Raw genomic sequence first — 19,777 nt, forward strand, 5'->3', positions numbered from 1 at the left:
TTGCACCAAAAATGCTACGTTTCTCGTGCAGGCAGGCAGGCAGGCAGGCAGGCAGGCAGCCACGCACGCAGTCACGCAGCCACGCTGGCAGGCAGCCAGGCAGGCAGGCAGCCACGCAGGCAGGCAGCTAGGCAGGCCACCAATGAGAGCGGGCCGCCCAACCAGCGATGATGTAATGTCATGAATATGCAAATTGCCGGCTGGCGGTTGGGAGGCTCTGGAGTCGGCCAGCCGGCCGCCGGCAAACCATCCCATCTGCCTGCCAGCCTGCCTTCATCAGCATCCGCCTAAAAGGTAAGAAGAGAACATGAGTCGTCGAGCATTTTTGACATGTTTAGACCTTCTGGCTTCCGACGTTGACTTACTGTCGGCTCATTGGAAACCCCAAACTACTAGAAAGAAGCGAGCTACTTTTGTTTGTTCGGAGCACAATTTCATCAAGTGCGACTTGCAAATCCAATTGGAGAATAGACGAATGTTTGGAGCGGAACAGATGATGCTTGGGCAAATGAAGGAAAGTACAAGCGGCTCTGATTTCCAAGTACCTGCGTAACAGTGAGTCATCGTCGTGCATGTTGGAAAAGAGACCGTGGCTGCCGGGAAACACCGATTCGTAAAAAGCACCTCGTCTGAGTCAGGACGAAAGACGTCGTTGCCATCCCTTTGACTTGATTTGGAAGTCAGGATGAAAGAAAGACCTAGTTGCCATCCGTTTGACTTGATTTGTTCTCTAACACAAAGAGCCTTTGACTTTGCCTGTTCTGGGTGTGTTCGAGAACACACCCAAAACGGAGCTAACCTATGCGATCGGTGTGGTGTTCTGTTACAGCTGCACGCTTAGGGGGGCTATGGATGAGCTCAGCCTCTGACACCACCATGCAGCAGCAGCAGCAGCAGCAGCCGCCGCCGCCATCGTCGTCCGCCGACATGCCCAGGCAGACGGCGGACAATAGCAGCAGCCGGAAGCAGCCGCGCTCCTCCTCGCCCGCCGGCCCCAAAGCGACCACGGCAAAAGGGAGCAACCCCTCCAAGCATCTGGCTTCAAAGCAAGCCGTGGTGGGCGCAGGGGGGGGAGGGCGAAGCAGCCGAGGTCATTCTCCCGTCTCATCGGGCAGGGAGCGGCAGCAAGCCACCGGGGGCGCGGCCGCCGCTGAAAGCCCCACCATGAGCCAGGCCGCCCAAACATCCGACGACTGCCCCCCGAACCCCCGAGTGGTGTCGGACCAGCCCTGCGCCAGCAAATCCCCCAAATTGAGAAATAAAAGCCAGAAAGGAGGGGACGCCTCTGCAACCACCAAGAAAAGCTCCAAAAGCACAGTCGGCTGCGGAGCGGGCTTCTGGAAGGAGGGCTGCTTGCAGTCCGAGCTCATTCAGTTTCACTTGAATAAAAGCTTAGGGAAGAAAGGAACAAAGATGCAGGCCAAAGCGGCCTTGTCCCCTGAGCCTCAGCAGCCCCCGCAAGTGGCCCCCCAGCAGGACCAGACGCTGCTAGAGGAGGTGGAACGGCTTGAGGATGAAAATGATGATCTTAAGGTAAATTCTCAGCCCATTTTACAACTCGTGCATGCAGTGTCACTGCCCCGCCCCGCCCCGCCTGCGTGTTGTGTTCCATTTGCTGCATTGTAGCCGGGCCATGGGCCGGGCCATGGGCCGGGGCCGGGCTGGGCCATGCCCCGCCCGGGTTTGCTGCGTCAGAAGGCCTAATGCACCCTCTTTACTATTGTATGTCTGTGATATTGCATTGCAAGTGTCGGGGATGGAGAAAAAAACAAAAAACAAAATCCAAACGACACAAAACATATACTACATCCTATCATAAATGCTTTGAAGGGACAGCGTGTTTTGATTTTTCGTGATTCAAAGATTTTCTATCACTTTCAATAATATGGAAGAATGAATATTCTATCGCATCAATGAACTTTTCAAAGGTCCAGTCATGTCCTCCTACCTCCATGCCTCGCCAACACCTTTCAGATAGCAAATGCGCAACAAAGGTGGCAAAGTGTTTGTGATATTTTACTGGCACCCTTACTGAAGACATTGGAGTGAGTAGACTTGCTGCAGTGCTCCAAGCGCTTTGATTGTAGGTCACTGCATCCTGTCAACCGCTAGATGGCGCCAGACACGTTACCAAGGAGTTTGCCGTTTCCACCCCAAATATGCCACGTCCAGTCTTCGTTTGCTGGACATTTGAAATCGAGTTTTGAAAGCCTACTCAATCCTATGGTTTCTTTCCAAGACCGAAATTGAGGAGATGCGAGCAGAGATGGACGAGATGCGGGACACTTTCTACGAGGAAGACGCCTGCCAGCTGCACGACATGCGCAGGGAGTTGGAGAGAGCCAACAAGAATTGCCGAATACTCCAGTATCGCCTGAAGAAGGCCGAGAGAAAAAGGATCCGCTTCACAGAGAGCGGCCAAGTGGATGGAGAGATGCTCCGAAGTCTGGAGCAAGACCTCAAGGTGAGGTGACCTTCGCTGGACTCAAGCTGGCATTTGCATGCTCTTCCTCCACTCGACAGGTGGCAAAGGACGTGTCTGTGCGCTTGCACCACGAGCTGGAGAACGTGGAGGAGAAGAGGACGAGGACGGAAGAAGAGAACGAGAAGCTAAGGCAGCGACTGATCGAGGTGGAAGTCACAAAACAAGCTCTTCACAATGAGCTGGAGAAAGCTAAAGAGGTGAGGATCCCAGCCAAAACAAAATGGATGGGACGTATTATATTACCTAAGACGTGCGTCCTCCGAGCGATAGAAATGAAGTGGCAGATGATGACGATGCTGATAGAACTTTATTCGTCCCGCGGCGGGCAAATGTACAAGAGTGCAAGAATAGAGACGAGTGGCACATTTCAAAGAGGTTAAATGACAAACAAAGACAGAGTGCCACTAGTAGCGGTAGAGACAAAAGACAATTTGATCAGGCGTGTCGCGATGACGATCCACGGTGACGTCGGCGCTCTCTCCCTTCAGCTGTCCCTGAAAAGAAAAGGAAGCAAGGATCCGCACAAAGAGAGGAAGGCTCAGCGGACCCCGACCGAGGTGAGTCACCTTTGACCTCGGATCAACCTCTCAAAGTCAACCGCGTCCCTCGCCGCTAATCGCAGGAAGAAAATGAGGATCTGAAGTGCCAAGTGGCCTTCATCAAAGAGGAGGCGCTCCTGATGAGGAAAAAGATGGCAAAGATAGACAAGGAGAAGGATCGGCTGGAGCAGGAGCTGCACAAGTATCGCTCCTTCTACGGGGACGTGGACAGCCCGCTGCCCAAAGGCGAAGCCGGCGGCCCGCCCAGCACGCGCGAATCCGAGCTCAAGCTCCGCTTGCGCCTGGTGGAGGAGGAAGCCAACATCCTGGGGAGGAAGATTGTCGAGTTGGAGGTGGAAAACAGGGGGCTCAAGGCCGAGTTGGACGACATGAGGGAAGACAGGTAGGAAGGATGTGCTCAAGCACCAAATTGCCATGAACGCTCCTTTGCTTTGCTGGCTAGTTTGGCGGCCGCCGCCGGAGCGGAAGGCGACGGCCGCGGAGGCCAGCGGTGCAGAGAGCAGAGCGAGGCGCTGTCCGAGCTCAGGCAGCAGCTGAGACTGGTGGAGGACGAGGCAGAACTCCTGCGCAGGAATTTAGCAGACGTGGAGGAGGAAAACAAAAAGGTCCGCCAGCGCCACACCACACCACACCACACCACAGTGGGCTTTTCGCACGCCGCCACAATGGCCGCCCTTCTCTTTTGCTTTCAGATTACAAAGGAGCTGAACAAGCTCAAGTACAAAGCTGGATCCCACGAAGCTGGCGCCAGACACGGGGGAGGAGGTCTGTTTTGCCTTTCTCGGACAAAGCCAAACGGCAACCTGTGAGTCTCATTTGCACCGTCGGCCTGTTTCCACATCTCAGGAGGAAGCGAGCCGGCTAAAATGGACGCCCTCCAGGAGGAACTCAAGGCAGCCCGGCTGCAGATCAATGAATTGAGCGGCAAAGTCATGCAGCTCCAGTATGAGAACCGAGTGCTGCTATCTAACATGCAGCGCTATGACCTGGCTTCGCACCTGGGCGTACGAAGCAGCCCACGGGACAGTGATGTTGAGAGCGACGGGGGGCGGGACGATGACGCCCCCTCGGGCTCGGCCTTGGGTCCGGGCCCGAGCTCGGCCTCTGCCTCTGCCTCGGCCTCTGGCTCTGGCTCCGGCTCCGGCTCCGGCTCCGGCTCTGGCTCCTCACCTCGCCTCCTGCCACCTCACCGTAAACGGGAGGGCCCCGTTGGAGGCGAGAGTGACTCGGACGAGGTGAGGAACATCCGCTGCCTCACCCCAACGCGCTCCCTCTACTCACCTGTGGAGAGCCGTTTTTTATCCAGAAGCCCGAAGGAACGCCAGCAAATGATAGACATCCGAACGGAAGCCGAAAGGCTGGGCCGAACCGTGGACCGGCTCATTGCCGACACCGGCGCCATCATTGCTGAGGCTCGGGTGTACGTCACCGACGGCGAGCTCTTTGCTAGCTTGGACGACCGAGACGAAGGCGCTAGGTACGTACGTGAGCCAGACTACAGCTCTACGTGCGGCCTTCCGCTGAGAAACGCTGGCTTTGCAGGATCCGAGAGCACGAACTGCTTTATCGGATCAACGCGCAGATGAAAGGCTTCAGGAAGGAGCTGCAGGGCTTCGTTGACCGCTTGGATGTTCCTAGACAAGATGACAAAGAACCGGAGGAACCTCTCTCCGTAAGCTGTGCAACTTTCAGAATCATTGCAGTGAAAAAAATGGTCGCTGGCTTTTGTGCTAACCCTTGTTCTCCTTTCCCCCCTTTTTGTTTTGGTTGCACTCGTGAAGATGTTTCAGCCCATTATTCTGCTGATCCTCATTCTTGTTCTCTTTTCCTCACTCTCTTATGCCACCATTTTTAAACTCGTATTTCTTTTGACTCTTTTCTTTGTTCTGTAGGCCTCACAACTGAATGTCGTATGTACGTCTTTATGTTTGTTTTAGTTTGCGTTTCATGTAGCGCTTCATTCGATTTCTGTTGCGCTGAACACAAGGTCGCTCAAGGTCGAGGACATGATCCATTTGCAAGCACAGCTCCATCCGTCCGTCCGTCCATCTATCCATCCATCCGTCCGTCCGTCCATCTGTCCGTCCGTCCGTCCGTCACTCGGGATGACTTCTTTGTGGGACCAAACACCATGGGGACCGACCGGGTGAGTATGCAAAAGTGCAAAATGATTGAAATGCAGATGTTTTGTGGGTGGTGTCGGTCTGGGTCGGCTTTTTGCAATAACACGAGCTCATGACGGTAACAATTCTCTCATTTTCTTCACGGAAAAAAGCGCCGATATCACATCGTGGACGGAGGCTCTCCTGAGGACACAGATGAACTGCCACGAAAAGTTGTGCACAGTATTTACTGGGCTCTAACGGGCATCAACAATGACAGCTATAGTATAGTATGCACTTGCTACTTGATTTCAAATCAGAACTCAGACGCGCAGCAGCGGCTTAACACATTGGTCACGGCGGCCGAGAAAGAGAGAGAGAGAGAGCACGGATCCAGCTGTGTTCCGTCCCTGTGCAGTTGTTTTCAACTAAGCTTGGCCAGCCATTCTTTGAACTCCTCTCTGCCTGAAACGTAGACGAGATTTCTGGCTCATTTACAACGGACAGAGGAATGAAAGAAATAGCTGTTTGCTGAAAAAGCTTGGTTGCTGCTTGAAGCTTGCATTTGTGGCGCGTCGCCTTTTGACAACTTACTCTTGCAAACTTGCGTAACCATCAATAGGGCACGTACGTTGCCGTGGAGATAGCCTCAGGTCAGGTCAGGTCAGGTCAGGTCGAATGGCGCTTTGAAGACGACATGGGCTCCAGGTCTCCTTCAGACTCGATCCCGTCCTGTCTGGCGTTTGGAAAGTCAAGTCATGGTTACAGGGGGTAAAAATACTCCCGCTGGAGTGGGCTCGATGATATGTATTTTTGGCGCCTTCTCTTAGCGGAGAGCTAGCTGGAGCGCTTACCGCCTGCAAGAGTGAATCTTGTGTTTGTCGAGACTCCAAGAGGACCGTGACGTCCTGCGCGAGGACCGCTCGCTGGAGGAAGCGCTGCCTGGCCCTCTGAGCCTTTCTTTATATTATATTATAGGGGGGGGGAAAAGTTGATGTTTTTTGGCACCATCACGTACTTTGGATTGGCTTCTTTGTTTTTGGATTTGAGAAGGGGCAGCGGCATGTGGAATGCGCTTCGAAACGCTTCAGGGCCGCACAGCGTCCCGTCTCAAGGATGGGAGTTTGTACCGTGCGGCAGAATGGAGAGGAGCCAGAGGGGCAAAGAGCGCAACCCACTCAGGAGGATTTCCTCTCCGCCCGCCTACGAGAGCCGCTGCGACCCTGCCTCGCCGAAACTAGAATTCCTCAAAGAACAAATGGCGTCCGGCCCCGAAGCCCAAGTGAGGCCACGTACGCGGCCGAAAGAACAAATGGCGTCCGAAGGCCGAGCCGACATCCAGCGGCCGAAAGAACAAATGTCGTCCCGGCCCCAAACGCGGCGGCTGAAAAAGAAAATTGAGGAACTGAAAAAGCGCCACGTTCGGGATAAAGCCCAGTGGATGCGGGAGAAGGAGTCGCTGCTCAGAGAAGTGGCTGACATACAAGTAACGAGGCGACCGACCGACACCGATGTGTGATAAAACCCTCGTCATCTATTTTACAGTCGGTCCGAAGGGGGGAGGATAAGTTTGCGTAGTTTACCAAATGAATCGAGTGTACACTACACCGCCTCAAACCGCGCCCGCCGTGCTAAATTTGTGAAGCAAAAGACCTAGCTCCAATTTGTTTGTGCGCAGACAGGGGAGAACCGGAGAATTTTGCTGGACCTAAAGACCCTGTTGGAAGAAGTGCAGGTGGAGCTGAAGCGAGAGGAAGAGAAGAGGAGCCATTTGCAGCTGCAGTACACTCGAGACAGATGCGCCTGGGAACTGGAGAGGGCCGAGCTCAAGTGCCGCCTCGCGCAGGTAGCTAACCTAGCCGTCCGTGGTGAAGAAACGACCACGTCGCTCCTCAAATGCTGAAGGTCGCCGTCGTCCGCATGTGTTCTGAGAAAACCAAGAAGCTAAACCTTGACTATTCTCTTTCCGCACTCTTGCCTGTGTGCAAACGTGCAAAATGCAGCGCAGCAGCAGAGGGAGGAGCATGTGCTTGTCCGATCTATGCCGAGCTCACGTGATCTATCCTATCTGTTTGTCTGCATGATGAAAACAAATGGGGAAGGAAATTCATTTGGGTCAGGGAGCTGCTCTTTTCATTGCACAATTGAGGCCTGTGCACCCCTCCCTCCCGAAGCAAAATTCAGGCCAGATATTTCCGGGCACATTTTACCTTGTGCTGTTCATTTATGAAGACTGCTGGCAGCTAGGCGACATCTCTCTGTGTCTTAGCGGCCGACCCCCGGCCCCCGCCCCCCGGCCCCCGACCCCCGACCCCTCCTCCTCTACCTAGTCTCTTCACCAACCCCGGGAATGTGACACGAGTGTCCCCTATTTATAGTGGGTGACCGTAGCGACACGCTTACTGTTCGCATGTATTCTCTGCCACCCACACAGGCATGATGGTACAGTGGTAACTTGGTTTTCTTTCAACTCCCGAAATGTAGCTGTACCACGTTTGTGTTTCCTTGCACAGCTCTTTGTTCACCTGCGATTGAAGGTAACTTTACAAAGTCCCAGAGAAAAAGGACCACTTGTCTACCATTTGCCGGCAGGCAGGCAGGCCACAGGCAGAAATAGCAGCGTGACTACCGAGGCTCGTAAGACTTTTGTCACTGACACACACTGACACACCGATTCTCCCTCTCTCGCTCTCTCTCCCCTGCTTAGCATTTTTCTGGATCTATTCTAGCCTTAGCACAAGATTCTTTGGAGATTGACCACAGAATGTACTGCAGCAGAGTCACATTTCTTCACTCAATTTCATTTGAGCCTCAATTTTGAGGCTAGTTTTCATGCTATCCCATTTTGCACATCAAACTTGGAATATACTGTCAAATTTCCGTGAAGTCTCTTGTAGCTATCAAATCAATTATGTTGAATCAAAAAGACTTTTTCTTCAATCAAAACCTTACCCTTGAACTTTACTGTTAAGTGAGTGGTACATCCTTTAATGAGCACAATACATTTTGCTAAGGAAAAGCTCAACGATCACATTTTGCAGATGAGCAACAGTACCAAGTTCAACTTGTCACTGTGATCATGTGAGCTGCATCCTGTGTTGCTGGAGGGCGCCACGGCACGGCACGGCACGGCACGGCAGGGCACGGCACGGCACGGGGTCCCACACTGCATTATTTTCCCCACTTCCATAACCTTCCTTCTTTCCTTCCTTCCTGCCGCTGCTTCATTCTCATCATTCCTTTTATTTTTGTCATCTCCCATCTGGCTCTCATCCCTCTTTCCCTCTCTTTCCTTTGTGTGTTTGCTTCTCTTCAGCTGGAATCCAAAGGCAGCGCGAGCTGTGAAAAGCGCAGCCAGACGCCGAGGCTCCGTCGGGACGAAGAGCGTCGACTTCCGGCGGACACGGAGCTGCGCCTGGAGCGCGACCAGAAGAATTGCTTGAAGGAAAAAGCCCAATTACTGGAGAGATTTGACACGGAGAGGTGTGAACGGGAGAGCCAACTGAAAGATATGCAACGCAAAATAGAAGAGGTACTGTGGTTCAATACGTGCTGCAAATGACTATCGAGTGAAATCATGAATGATCAGTGCAGCTGCAAAATGGGAGGAAGGAAGGAAGGAAAGAAAGAAATTCAGTTCTGCTCAGTCAGTCTTTTTGCAAGCGCTACTTGCATTTCACTTGAAATTGTAACATCAAGCTACGACTGACCTTTTTGCCCTCACGACCTGACATTGCAAGGTCAACTAATTTTTGGGGGGATTCTTATGGCGCAAGCCAAAGCAACAACATTGGCTATTTTGGATGATTCTTCTTCTGATTTTTTTCTCTTGTAGTTGCACTGCGAGGTGAGGGCCAAGCGAGAGGGGCCTCGCGGCCGTCGGAATGAGGAAGAAACGCCGAGTGGGCTAAGCGTGCGCTCGCTCAGCTCTGGCTCCAGCGTTCTCAGTGACTTGTCCCAGACACAGAGCAGCGGCAGTCAGCTCCTCGAGCCCTTAGCCGCCGCCTTCCGCATCGGAAGTGAGACTGGGCCGGCGTCAGACCGACTCCGTCCGGGAGATCCGTCAACTGGCGATGTGTGGAGGTGGAAAGAGGCTGTGAACACTCAATCCGATGGAAATGGACAGGCAACCGAGGCGCCGAATGAAGAAGATCGATGCATCGGAGAAAGTCGTGCCAGTGAGAAGAAGCAAAGCACGACCGCTCTCAACGCTGTGAGTGCTCACCGCTTACTTTTCTCCCATCGACGTCAAATGATCAAAAGTATCGAGCTGAAAGATGCGCACATCTCCATCCGTCTCGTCCAGGCTCTGAAGGAGATCGCTCGTGTCAGTGAGGAACTTTGTAGCTACCGGGATGAGATCAAAAAGAAGAGTGAGGAGAAAAGGTAGGTAGGAAAGTTTTAGCGCTGAACATTCAGACATGAGTAAATCATGCATAGCATTTGAATCAGAATCAAATGTACAAATGATACATCCTCGCTGACTTGCTTTCAGATTCAGTGAGCGGCGCCTCTCGCCGGAGAAGGACGCCGATAAAAGTGCGCTCCAGTCAACATGTCATCTCAGCCAAATCTACAATCAACTTCAAGAGTTGGAGAAGGAGAACTGGATCACCCTGTCACCCCGCCACGACGTACGGAAAAGCCCCGTAGCCCCCCCGCTTCCACCTCGCAGCTTCTCCCCCTCTCAAACACACGCGGAACTCCACATCCCCGAGTCCCCCCCCGCGACGACAAAGCGCCACGGACCGCGTCTTCTCGGCCTAGACCCGACGTACGGCAGTCCCTCCGTTGTTAGAAAGTTCCAAGCCATGTTGCGAGAAAATGAAGGAAAGGTTTTTCCAGACGGCGCGGCGGTCGCACGGTGCTCCGTTCCGAATTGCCACGGCGGCCACAACCGCTGGTCTTGCGATCCGTTGGCCGCCACCAACTCCTCAGTCCGCAAGAGTCGCTCCGAAGCCGACGTATCGACTCGGGCCCGCTCGGCCTCCGACCCCGCTGTGCTTCCAGTTGTCAAGGAATTATCTGGAGATTGGCTCGTCTCCTCACTGGATATCTCACCGACCGGTCCCGATTTGCTGAGCTCCGGGAGAAACGTCGTGTTGGAAAAAAAAACGGCAGAGTTCAACAGAACTTTGTTTCAAGCCGAGGTGGGCCGACACCTTCCGCAAGCCGACGGTCGCCGACCGGAACCCGAACCGGACCGGTGTTTACTTCCCTTGCGTTGCCCCGAAGATATTGAAGATGCATTAACCGCTCCCGCTTCACATCTTCCCGTTCCAAACACAGAGGTCAAAGGGAACCCAAATAGTTGCGAAGCGGCCACAATGACAAATTGCCCATCTCGCAGCGTCAACGGAAGGAAAGAGTCAAATGCTGGCGACGCGTTAAGCCCTCGCAGCCTCTCTGAGCTCCAGAAAAAGGTCCAAAGAGCGAGCGGAGCGGCCGCGGACGAGCCTGCGACTGGCTTTTGGGGTCCCGGTGCAATAAAGAGGGAGCCTCCTCCGGGAGCCAACTCGGGGCCGCTCGACACCTCACTCCAGGAGCCTGCGACTGGCTTTTGGGGTCCCGGTGCAATAAAGAGGGAGCCTCCTCCGGGAGCCAACTCGGGGCCGCTCGACACCTCACTCCAGGAGCCTGCGACTGGCTTTTGGGGTCCCGGTGCAATAAAGAGGGAGCCTCCTCCGGGAGCCAACTCGGGGCCGCTCGACACCTCACTCCAGGAGCCTTGGACCCGGAGCCAAAGGACACTTGGCAAAATGGCCGGCGTTTCTCCGACGGAGCGCTGTGGACCTGTCAAGCTGAAAGAGCGTCCCTGGAAGCCCCTCACTCTGGCCGCGTACCCGCAACGCCCCGAGGGTTCGCGCTCCAACTACGGAGCGTTAGAAAGAATTCTCAAGCACGATGAGACGGATGGGAAGGGAGCAAAGGTGCCAGAGCAGCGTCCTTATCCGCCGCCAGCTCCTCCTCTGCGACTCGTTGGGCAAAGTGACGTACGGCGGCCGCTGCAGGTTTGGAAGGCATGCCTTTGTACACTTTCCCATTGCCTTCATCAACATTGGCTGCTTTGTCCAAAATGACTTTGTTGGCATTTCCCTGAAATAGGCAGCTTTTTGTTGGTTTGTTCTATCCCCATCACTTTTTCTTGTCCCTCCCCAGGTCCAAGAAGATAACAGATGGAAAAACATGACACAATGTAAAGTATTTAAAGAGTTCCATTGAATAGCGTTATCATCTTGGATGTCAATTCATGTGTCTGGCCACAGGATGGAGCGGAGGCCCACAGCTCCCCCACCCGGAAGGTCTTCTCCGAGCCAACCGCCGTGCGCCTTCCCGGTGGGCCGGCCGCTCACTTCCTCGTCTCCCAGCGCTCTTTGACTGCCATCCTCAAATGTCAATCTTCTTTTGATCTTCACCTCTGAGATGAACTCCAAAGCTGAGCTTTTCTATTCAGCACGCGCCGCCGTTGGACTCGGTAACTCTGATCCCCTCTGTCACACATTTGAGTCTGCTTCCAAATGAATCCACAAATGAGCCAAGATAATGAGAATGAGAAGACGGCAGCTTGAGTTGTGCTGTCACATGTCCACCACGCTCAGGTCTCTATTGAAGCTATTTGCTATCTTCATCCTCCGAACTGAAGGTGATGCAATCTCATCATCAAAGAGATCCGACGGTCATGTCGAAGTCAGACAAAGTGTACATCGTGATCATAAACTTTCCGGTCGGTCACCTTTCCGCTTTGACTGTAATGGCTGTTGTTATGTTCGCTAGCTACCTTACCAGCATTTTCGTTTGTGATTTCCTTTTTATAACTTTGCACCAAAGGCTGCTTTTTATTTTTTTTATTTTTGATGTTTCTCATGGCATTATTACAATCATCTCACTGTCCTGTATTGTTGCTGACGTTACCTGGATTGCACTTCCTGACGCGTGGATAGCCAGCCATACTTACTGAACAAGGACAAGGCCTTTTTTTTTTGCCTATTTCTACTCGTCAGGACTTGTAACGTGTCAGAATTGGACCCCATCACTCTTAAAGCGACGCCTTTGTTGTCTTCAAGTAAGAGGAATGTTCAACGCATATTAGGAGTGGAACAAAGGGAATAAAGGAAGGAACCCGTGCACATGGTGGGTACATCCGAGATGGACTGAAATAACAAGGTGCCACAATGCTATGGTGCCAGAAAGCCTAGTGACGTCATATGGAGCTAAATATTGTCATAGCTTCGTGACGAAGGGACCTCCCTTCTCTGTGTTGTTTGCAACCATTACTTTTCTCTCAAAGCGGGCTCATCCAGCAACATTAACGTCGAGAAACTTCCAAGGGAACCCGCGACCTGACGATAAGCGGAAGAAGATGGATGGACGGATGGACGGATGGACGGATGGACGGACGGACGGACGGACGGACGGACGGACGGATGGATGGATGGACTTCCAAGGGACACACACGCACCCACCCCCCAGTCTCATAAAAACCATGATCGCTCACCTCCATTTTCGGAAGGTAAAAAAATGATCTTTTGAACAAATGTTCCTTTTCTCTTGGGACGAACCTTTTTTTTTTCTTTTGTCTCATTGCAATCTTCTATTTTCGCTTTAGAAATAAAAAAATAAAAATCATACCGTTATTATTTATTGACTTCCTCTTTTCAGACAACCAAGGAGAAAATCAAGCTGTATTTCAAAGTTGATATGAGAAAATAAGCAGTTACGAAGTCCCGGGATAACGTTCTTGACAAACGGTTCGAAATATGGAAATTCGAATCAATTGTGGATAGATAGCGTCCTCCGCCGGGTAATTTACAGGAGGTCCACCCCTCCCAACCCCGTTCGCTAGGTGGCGCTAATGCGCCGGAATGTTGGTTTCAAAACGCCATTCAAAGAAGACAAGGAGCAAACTTCCGGCTTTTGGACTTTCAAGGTTGCTTTTCCACGTTTACGCTGCACAAGTGAGAAGAAGAAAAAAAGCGGAAGTGTTTTGTGAGGTTCGCAGCAAAGAACCTGTTTTACCCAGGTGCTGTGTGTAGAATTCAGCTTTATGGTTGCACGCGACAGTGCATTGTCGTGAAACGAATCTAAATCCGCCACATCCTTTTCTCTTCCAAGAAGTGGTTTTGCTGCCCAATCTCCTGCTTTTGTTTCCATGCTAAAGGATGATGGTTATCCGTGCAGTGAGGAGCCTTCATTTCCCGAGACAGAGCCATGTGTGTGGCAGATGGGCCAGGTATCCATCCGTCCATCCATCCATCCATCCATCCATCCATCCTAGTTTTCACTGCAGTCAGTCAAATTTGGAAGACTTGTCACTTTGTCTGTCTGTCTGTCTGTCTGTCCTCTATTCTCGAGGGTGTGGCAGAGACAGATGAATGACAGCGTTTACACCAAGATGGACTTTGACCAGGAGGAAACAAAGGCCAAGCTGCTGGGCTTCCCTGGAGGTTCTGTGGATCTTTGCAAACAGGAGTCTGGCATTGCCATCCTCACAATCAACAACCCGAGCCACATGAATGCCTTCAGCGGTAAGAATTGTCAAGAAGCACCTACCTGGACAATGCAATGCTCTTTCACGTATGCTTTGTGTTTCTGTTCTGAAAGGTTTGTTTGTAGTCATATCAAAGATGGAAACGGTTGAGTAAAGAAGCGCTGCTCTTCTATCCCAGGTACTATGATGGTGCAGCTGGAGGACCGAGTCAGCCAACTGGAGCAGTGGGCCGATGGAAAAGGCCTCATCGTCCAGGGTGCTGCGGGAACTTTCTGTTCCGGATCAGACCTTAATGCTGTCAAAGCATTATCCCAAGGCCAAGTATGACCACAGCTGAACATTTTGGGCAGCTCCTAAGCAAAGCCGACCGACCACATTTCACTCCAACGCTCACAAGTGATGTGGCTTTTGTGTTGTAGGATGGCATGAAGATGTGTATGTTTATGCAGAATGTTCTAACAAGACTTCTCAGGTAAGGGGCTTTTTTTTATTTTTTTATTATAAAATGCTTGTTGCACTGGTTTGATATCATCAAAGCACAACAAACAGTACAGCCAGCGTGTGTGTGTGTGTGTGTGTGTGTGTGTGTGTGTGTGTGTGTGTGTGTGTGTGTGTGTGTGTGTGTGTGTGTGTGTGTGTGACGTACCCAGCGCAGGCTGCCGCTGATCTCTCTTGCTCTTGTGGAGGGGAGAGCTCTGGGCGGAGGTGCAGAACTTACTACTGCCTGTGATTTCAGGTGCACACATCATTGCTCGCCCCAATGAGCTTCACTTTGCAGGATACTGCTCGTTCAAGTCGGATCCATCTTTTTTAGATTGATGGCACCTGGCAGCGTGATCCAGTTTGTCCACAAACACATGGGTTTGGTCCCAGGCTGGGGCGGAGCCGCTCGACTCGTCCGTCTCGTCGGAACCCAAACGTCCCTCAAGTTGCTGTGCGGTGCCACAAAAGTGGATCCTCAATTTGGCGTCCAGATCGGGCTGGCGGACGGAGTGCTTGAAGAGACTCGGGTTGAGGCAGGTGTGGGGGCTGTCCATCGGCAGGCTGAAAAGTGGCTCAGTGGCTACACCGCGGGGCCTCCCGCAGTCGTCCGGGCTATTAAAAAAGTAGCCTCGTCAGGGAGAGAGCTCCATCTAGCGGACGCTCTGAGGACCGAGAAGGAGGTCTTTGCCTCTGTTTGGGGAGGACCGGCCAACCTGAGGGCACTGGCCAAAAAGTCCAAACACAAGTGAGCCAGCGCATGATATTCACTCATCCCTTTCCCCTCTCCCTAGAAAAAGACAAGACCACGTTGCAACGATGAAATGAGCATTTATTAATTTAAAAACATAAAAAATGCCAAGCCCAAACTGTTACAAAAAGATGCATTCAGAACGGAGATGTATGCATGGAGAATTAAAGTTGAAACTTTGTCATTTGGAATGGCATTGTCATCTTGCTGCCTAGCTCAGCCTAGCACGTTGCACAAAGCCAACTTTACGAGAGCCTTTTGCCTCGTGAAACAAAATCTCTCTCTCTTCAAACATGCACCGGTTTGGTTTCATTTTAGCACCACGCCACAATTTGCGGATGACTTTTTGCAGCATTTGACAGATGGAATGCTGATATCAAAAGTCCAAATTAATTCAGTAGCTTCTACCAGCTACTTGTAAGCCTGAAGATGAGTTCACATCTAAAAAGTGCACAGAGAATTTGCTAAATCTGAAGCAAACTAATTTGGGAGTGAGTGAATGAGTGAGTGAGTGAGTGAGTGAGGAGCCACATGTTTCATACGCGTGCGTTTCCACCCATCAGGCAGCCGGCCCGTCGCTGCTCGAAAACACGCCAGCAAATAATGAGCGAGAGCCCAAAGGAGAGAATAAATTAACAGAAGAGTAATTGGACGATGCAAAAAGCTCACACCTCAGTTACTGTACACTGACCATCGGGCATTCGGGACCTTCCGCCCGTCGATGACAAAAGGGGCGAAACTGAGTCTGCGCCGGGGAGGAGGGCCCCGTCCTCCGGATTCAGTCTTTGCCGCCGCCTCTGTGGCCGATCCTCCCACGGCTCCACGTGCTCGCCGTTACCTCCTCCCTCGCCTCGGCGGTGATCATCTTCCCCGTCGTCGCTCCAGTCTAAGGAGGGCGATTCGTCCACAGAGGTGTGAGAGGATCCGGAGGGTAAAGCCTCGTCCTCTTCGTCTTCTTCCCCGGATTGCTCGTGTAATGGAGTGGGCCTGTGGCTGATTTGCAGTTGTGAGAGGGCGTCCTCCAGAGAGGCGCCGCTAGTGGCGCCGCTAGTGGCGCCGCTAGTGGCGCCGCTAGTGCTGCCGCTAGTGCTTCCGCTAGTGCTTCCGCTGGTGCCAGGTTGAGCGCCCAAGGAAGCAGGGGGTCTGGCAGGAGGCGGAGGGGCAGGCGTAGTAGAAGGGCCGCCAGCCGCCAAGGTGTCGGCTCCGTCGGCAGAGTTTTCCCTCCCCGCCGCCGCCGCCGTCAGAGCCTCGGTGTCCAAACGCAGTCCCGCCACACCCTTCTTGGGAATATCCAAAACATCCCGCTTCATCTTGCGCCTGCGTCCGTGCTCATTGCGCCTGTACTGCACCATGTTCTCCAAGTCGGCGACATACAAAAAGCCGGCGATGAGCATCTCGGCCGTTTTCTTGCCCTTGGAGAAAGCGTCTTCCAGCTCGCGGCTGGTTCGCACGTCATACTGCCACCAACCGTTGCGGCCCTCATAATACCAGGCGTGATCGCTGACTTCGCCGCCCCGACCGCCCGCAGAGGCTTTTAACTCCTCCGGGGAGAGAAGCGTGGGCCTTTCCAGGAAGTCATCTGGCACTTCCTGTCTGCAGAGAGCGCAGCGCTTGCTCTGCCAGGATGCTCCCTTCACGCAGAGGAAACAGAAGATGTGATGGCACGGGAGTTGCACTGGGTGGACGCAGCTCTGCAGGCAGATGGCGCACTCTGGTACAGAGAGGGCAGGCGACGTGTCGCTGGAGCCGGGACACGACGATTCGGCGCTGCTTCCGCTACCGCCGCCGTTGCTGCCGCCGCCGCCGCCGTTGCCTTTCTTACTTGGGGGAAGTGGGCTCACAGAGTGGTCTATTTCCCCAGTACTAGCCATCCTTAGCACGTACTGGGTGGGGGTTGGGACAAGGAAGAGAGGGTGAAAAAAGGTTACAGTAGGCGTATCAAAAATATCATGGACATAAAACTAGCAGTCCAAAAAAAACAATGGGTCCCAATGACTACAACAACATCGTAGCATCCTTCACCAAACATCAAAAGAGAGGTTTGAATATGCGTACTCACATCAAGTTCCCTTAATGTTCATGTGCGGATGGACTTTCCAAATGACACCTATAAAGAAGTCAACCAAAAGATGGTATCATATTGTTAAAGTCAATAAAGTGTCAACGTTTACAAGCCACTCAAGAAGGACTTTATGCTTGATATTACAACGCATTTCGACAGCTGTTAGGGAGTGTTCTGAACAAAGGGTCACTCTGTTCATTGTCTGCCTTGCATGGAGCCAACTGAGTCGGCTAATCGATGCTGGTGGCCTCTTAGCACTGAAGGAAGGAAAAAATAAAGCAGCCACTGAAAAAAGCAGCTTACGTTACCAACTGCAGGACAACAAAGGGCTAGCAACAGTAATATTGACATGAAGCTCACTGTGTTGTTGAATGACGTTTGAGAAACGACACAAAGAGAATAATGTCTTTTCACGGACGAGTATCAGTGGCTATATATATATCTTTAAAAAAAACAACAACGCGAACAGGTTGCTAGTAACTCTGTGAACGCCACTGCTAGTTGCTACAGCTAGCTCAGCTGAGGGCAGTAATTTGACTCCAGCAAATAGACGGGGTTCATGTGATGGCTGGCGCTAGCTTATTTTAGCAGCTCGACCGACCGATATTAACAACAAGGAGCACCTTTCCTCTCGGGTCTCAGTACATACCGTACTGATATATGTCGTTGTCCGATTCTTCTGCGGCTCCGCCAATTGCAAAGGTCAATGCAACAAATGCTCCTGTTTTCTGGGTTTGTTTTTCACCGTATAAAAAGAAAGCTGTCGGTGAGGCGTTCAGGCTCCCTGGAAATTCTCCCCTTCAAATGACGTCATATCCGAGTGGTTGACGTCGCACGCAACAAGACGCCTTCCAACACGTTTATTGGTGAGGAGGTTAGGGAAGGATACCTTCTTGTTGTGTATTACATGGAAAACGACGCTATGGTTGTTCAATGGAAAATACGTCGAATCAAAGGGAGCAAATGCTACGCGTGACGTGTAGACTTTTACAAACGTCATTATAAGCTGCGCATTGACCTAAGAAAAAAAAAAAAAAAAAGGTGTGAAGCCTGAGGCGGAGAATCTCCTTTCCGCAATGCGTTGCTAGTTTCGGGTTGAGTTGGGCTTCATTTGAGAAGTTCAGCATCGCACGGACGCACGCACGCACGCACGCGCGGAGCGAGCGAGCGAGCCAGCCAGCCAGCGCTTACGCAAGCTTAGTGACGTAGGATAACGCGAGAGTTGTCGGAGCGGAGTCGGGTTCCCTCGCTTCCTGTTTCGCGAGCAGCTAGTAGAGGACGTTGGTGTCACAGACGCGAGCGAGGCGATATTTGGCTTCTCTCTTTTGCTCCCAGCTCAGCAAAGCCGCCGAAATCCGAGCGAAATGTTTTCTCGCGTGGTCACAGCTACGAGCAGCCTCGCCGCCGCCAGGAGCTTGTCCAGCTCGGCGCAGAATCACGCCAAAGTGGCGGTGCTGGGGGCGTCCGGCGGCATAGGCCAACCGCTGTCTTTGCTGCTCAAGAACAGCCCCTTGGTGAGTCAGCTGTCCCTCTACGATATCGCTCACACCCCCGGCGTGGCCGCAGACCTGAGCCACATCGAGACCAGAGCCCAGGTCAAAGGCTACATGGGTCCCGAGCAGCTCGGTGCCGCACTCCAAGGTTGCGAAGTGGTGGTCATTCCCGCCGGTGTGCCCAGGAAGCCCGGCATGACTCGCGATGACCTCTTCAACACCAACGCCACCATCGTGGCCACTTTGGTGGACGCCTGCGCTCGCAACTGCCCCGGCGCCATGATTTGCATTATTGCCAACCCCGTCAACTCCACCATTCCCATTACGGCGGAGGTCATGAAGAAGCACGGCGTGTTCAACCCCAACCGAGTGTTTGGCGTCACCACCTTGGACATCGTCAGAGCCAATACCTTTGTGGCCGAGCTCAAAGGTCTCGACCCGGCCCGCGTCAACGTGCCCGTCGTCGGGGGCCACGCCGGCAAGACCATTATTCCCCTGGTCTCGCAGTGCACGCCCAAAGTGGAGTTCCCCGCCGAGCAGTTGTCCGCCCTGACCGCCAGGATCCAGGACGCCGGCACGGAGGTGGTGAAGGCCAAGGCCGGAGCCGGCTCCGCTACCCTCTCCATGGCGTACGCCGGCGCCCGCTTCACCTTTTCCGTCTTGGATGCCATGAATGGGAAGGAGGGGGTGGTGGAATGCGCCTTTGTCAGGTCCGAGGAGACGGAGTGCAAGTACTTCTCCACGCCGCTCCTCCTGGGCAAGAACGGCATCGAGAAGAACCTCGGGCTGGGCAAGCTGTCCGCCTTTGAGGAGAAGCTGGTGGGCGACGCCGTCGATGAGCTGAAGGGCTCCATCAAGAAGGGCGAGGAATTTGTGGCCAAGATGAAATGACGGGGAAGCGACGCTCAGGTCGTCGCCGCAACTTTGCCGCTGTGGTTGACGTGAAAGGAAGGCTCTTCTCGGGCAAAAATCCTTTAGCCAAAGGATGCTCTCAAATGTTCCTGTGCGGACGACATTTCTGCACTGCTCTCTCTCATGTCCTATTTTGCAAATTTCACAAGCTGTACAATTGAGGAAATCGTTTTCATGCTCGTAAATGTAAAACACCGGTGAGGTGATGCCCATCAATAAACAATCGGTACCATGTACTTCGTGCTTATGGGTTGTTGTTTTTTTTAGAACATAATTACATTGGCGCAGTCGAAAGCGATTGGTGACATTCTCAGGACTTTGTGCAAGTCGACCTATTATTACATTCTCAACCAATGTCCTGAAGTCATTCACGTCATCTTTTGAATTGATCGTCCTTGCCGTTCCCCAAAAATGGACATCAAAGTATGCGAGAACAGACGAGCT

The 19,777-nt window shown here is 52.6% G+C and overlaps 5 protein-coding genes across 16 annotated transcripts; 4 read left to right on the plus strand and 1 right to left on the minus strand.

The window, feature by feature from the left end:
- The first annotated feature begins 1,278 nt into the window (after positions 1–1,278).
- On the plus strand, positions 1,279–5,114 carry mtcl3 (MTCL family member 3). Its single transcript, XM_085918106.1, is given in 11 exon segments — positions 1,279–1,533; positions 2,240–2,464; positions 2,524–2,682; positions 2,974–3,042; positions 3,108–3,438; positions 3,508–3,650; positions 3,738–3,810; positions 3,892–4,093; positions 4,169–4,522; positions 4,588–4,717; positions 4,827–5,114. Coding segments are annotated over 11 exon segments (1,917 nt in total). The 5' UTR covers positions 1,279–1,413; the 3' UTR covers positions 4,938–5,114.
- A 1,096-nt stretch (positions 5,115–6,210) lies between these two features.
- On the plus strand, positions 6,211–11,569 carry mtcl3a (MTCL family member 3a). Its single transcript, XM_085918236.1, has 8 exons — positions 6,211–6,429; positions 6,490–6,633; positions 6,826–6,993; positions 8,464–8,679; positions 8,983–9,360; positions 9,454–9,533; positions 9,643–11,077; positions 11,414–11,569. The coding sequence occupies exons 1-8, from the start codon at positions 6,211–6,213 to the stop codon at positions 11,567–11,569; spliced, it is 2,796 nt and encodes a 931-aa protein (XP_085774362.1).
- echdc1 (enoyl CoA hydratase domain containing 1) lies at positions 11,058–14,984 on the plus strand. 11 transcript variants are annotated; one of them, XM_085918108.1, is made up of 10 exons: positions 11,077–11,158; positions 11,307–11,343; positions 11,414–12,278; positions 12,436–12,657; positions 13,306–13,377; positions 13,510–13,672; positions 13,814–13,956; positions 14,055–14,107; positions 14,291–14,371; positions 14,450–14,984. In XM_085918108.1, the coding sequence occupies exons 3-10, from the start codon at positions 12,276–12,278 to the stop codon at positions 14,865–14,867; spliced, it is 1,155 nt and encodes a 384-aa protein (XP_085774234.1). In that variant the 5' UTR covers positions 11,077–11,158; positions 11,307–11,343; positions 11,414–12,275; the 3' UTR covers positions 14,868–14,984. The 11 variants fall into 11 exon arrangements, 10 of the variants coding, with proteins under 10 accessions (XP_085774242.1, XP_085774234.1, XP_085774233.1 ...); XR_015066895.1 differs by having other exon boundaries at positions 11,058–11,158; positions 11,414–12,657; positions 14,286–14,371; positions 14,450–14,526; XM_085918107.1 differs by having other exon boundaries at positions 11,414–12,657.
- On the minus strand, positions 14,913–17,821 carry rnf146 (ring finger protein 146). Of its 2 annotated transcripts, none has more exons than XM_085918119.1 (3): positions 17,552–17,821; positions 16,926–16,973; positions 14,913–16,749 (listed from the first exon to the last, which is right to left on the minus strand). In XM_085918119.1, exon 3 carries the CDS (start codon positions 16,735–16,737, stop codon positions 15,532–15,534), a length of 1,206 nt encoding a protein of 401 aa, XP_085774245.1. In that variant the 5' UTR covers positions 16,738–16,749; positions 16,926–16,973; positions 17,552–17,821; the 3' UTR covers positions 14,913–15,531. The 2 variants fall into 2 exon arrangements, with proteins under 2 accessions (XP_085774245.1, XP_085774244.1); XM_085918118.1 differs by having other exon boundaries at positions 14,914–16,749; positions 17,578–17,818.
- Positions 17,703–19,569, plus strand: mdh2 (malate dehydrogenase 2, NAD (mitochondrial)). Its single transcript, XM_085918120.1, has one exon. The coding sequence runs from the start codon at positions 18,293–18,295 to the stop codon at positions 19,310–19,312; it is 1,020 nt and encodes a 339-aa protein (XP_085774246.1). The 5' UTR covers positions 17,703–18,292; the 3' UTR covers positions 19,313–19,569.
- The last annotated feature ends 208 nt before the right edge of the window (positions 19,570–19,777 follow it).

Source organism: Syngnathus leptorhynchus, chromosome 8, assembly GCF_054491065.1.
Source record: "Syngnathus leptorhynchus isolate UIUO chromosome 8, UIUO_Slep, whole genome shotgun sequence".
NCBI classification, from domain to species: domain Eukaryota; kingdom Metazoa; phylum Chordata; class Actinopteri; order Syngnathiformes; family Syngnathidae; genus Syngnathus; species Syngnathus leptorhynchus.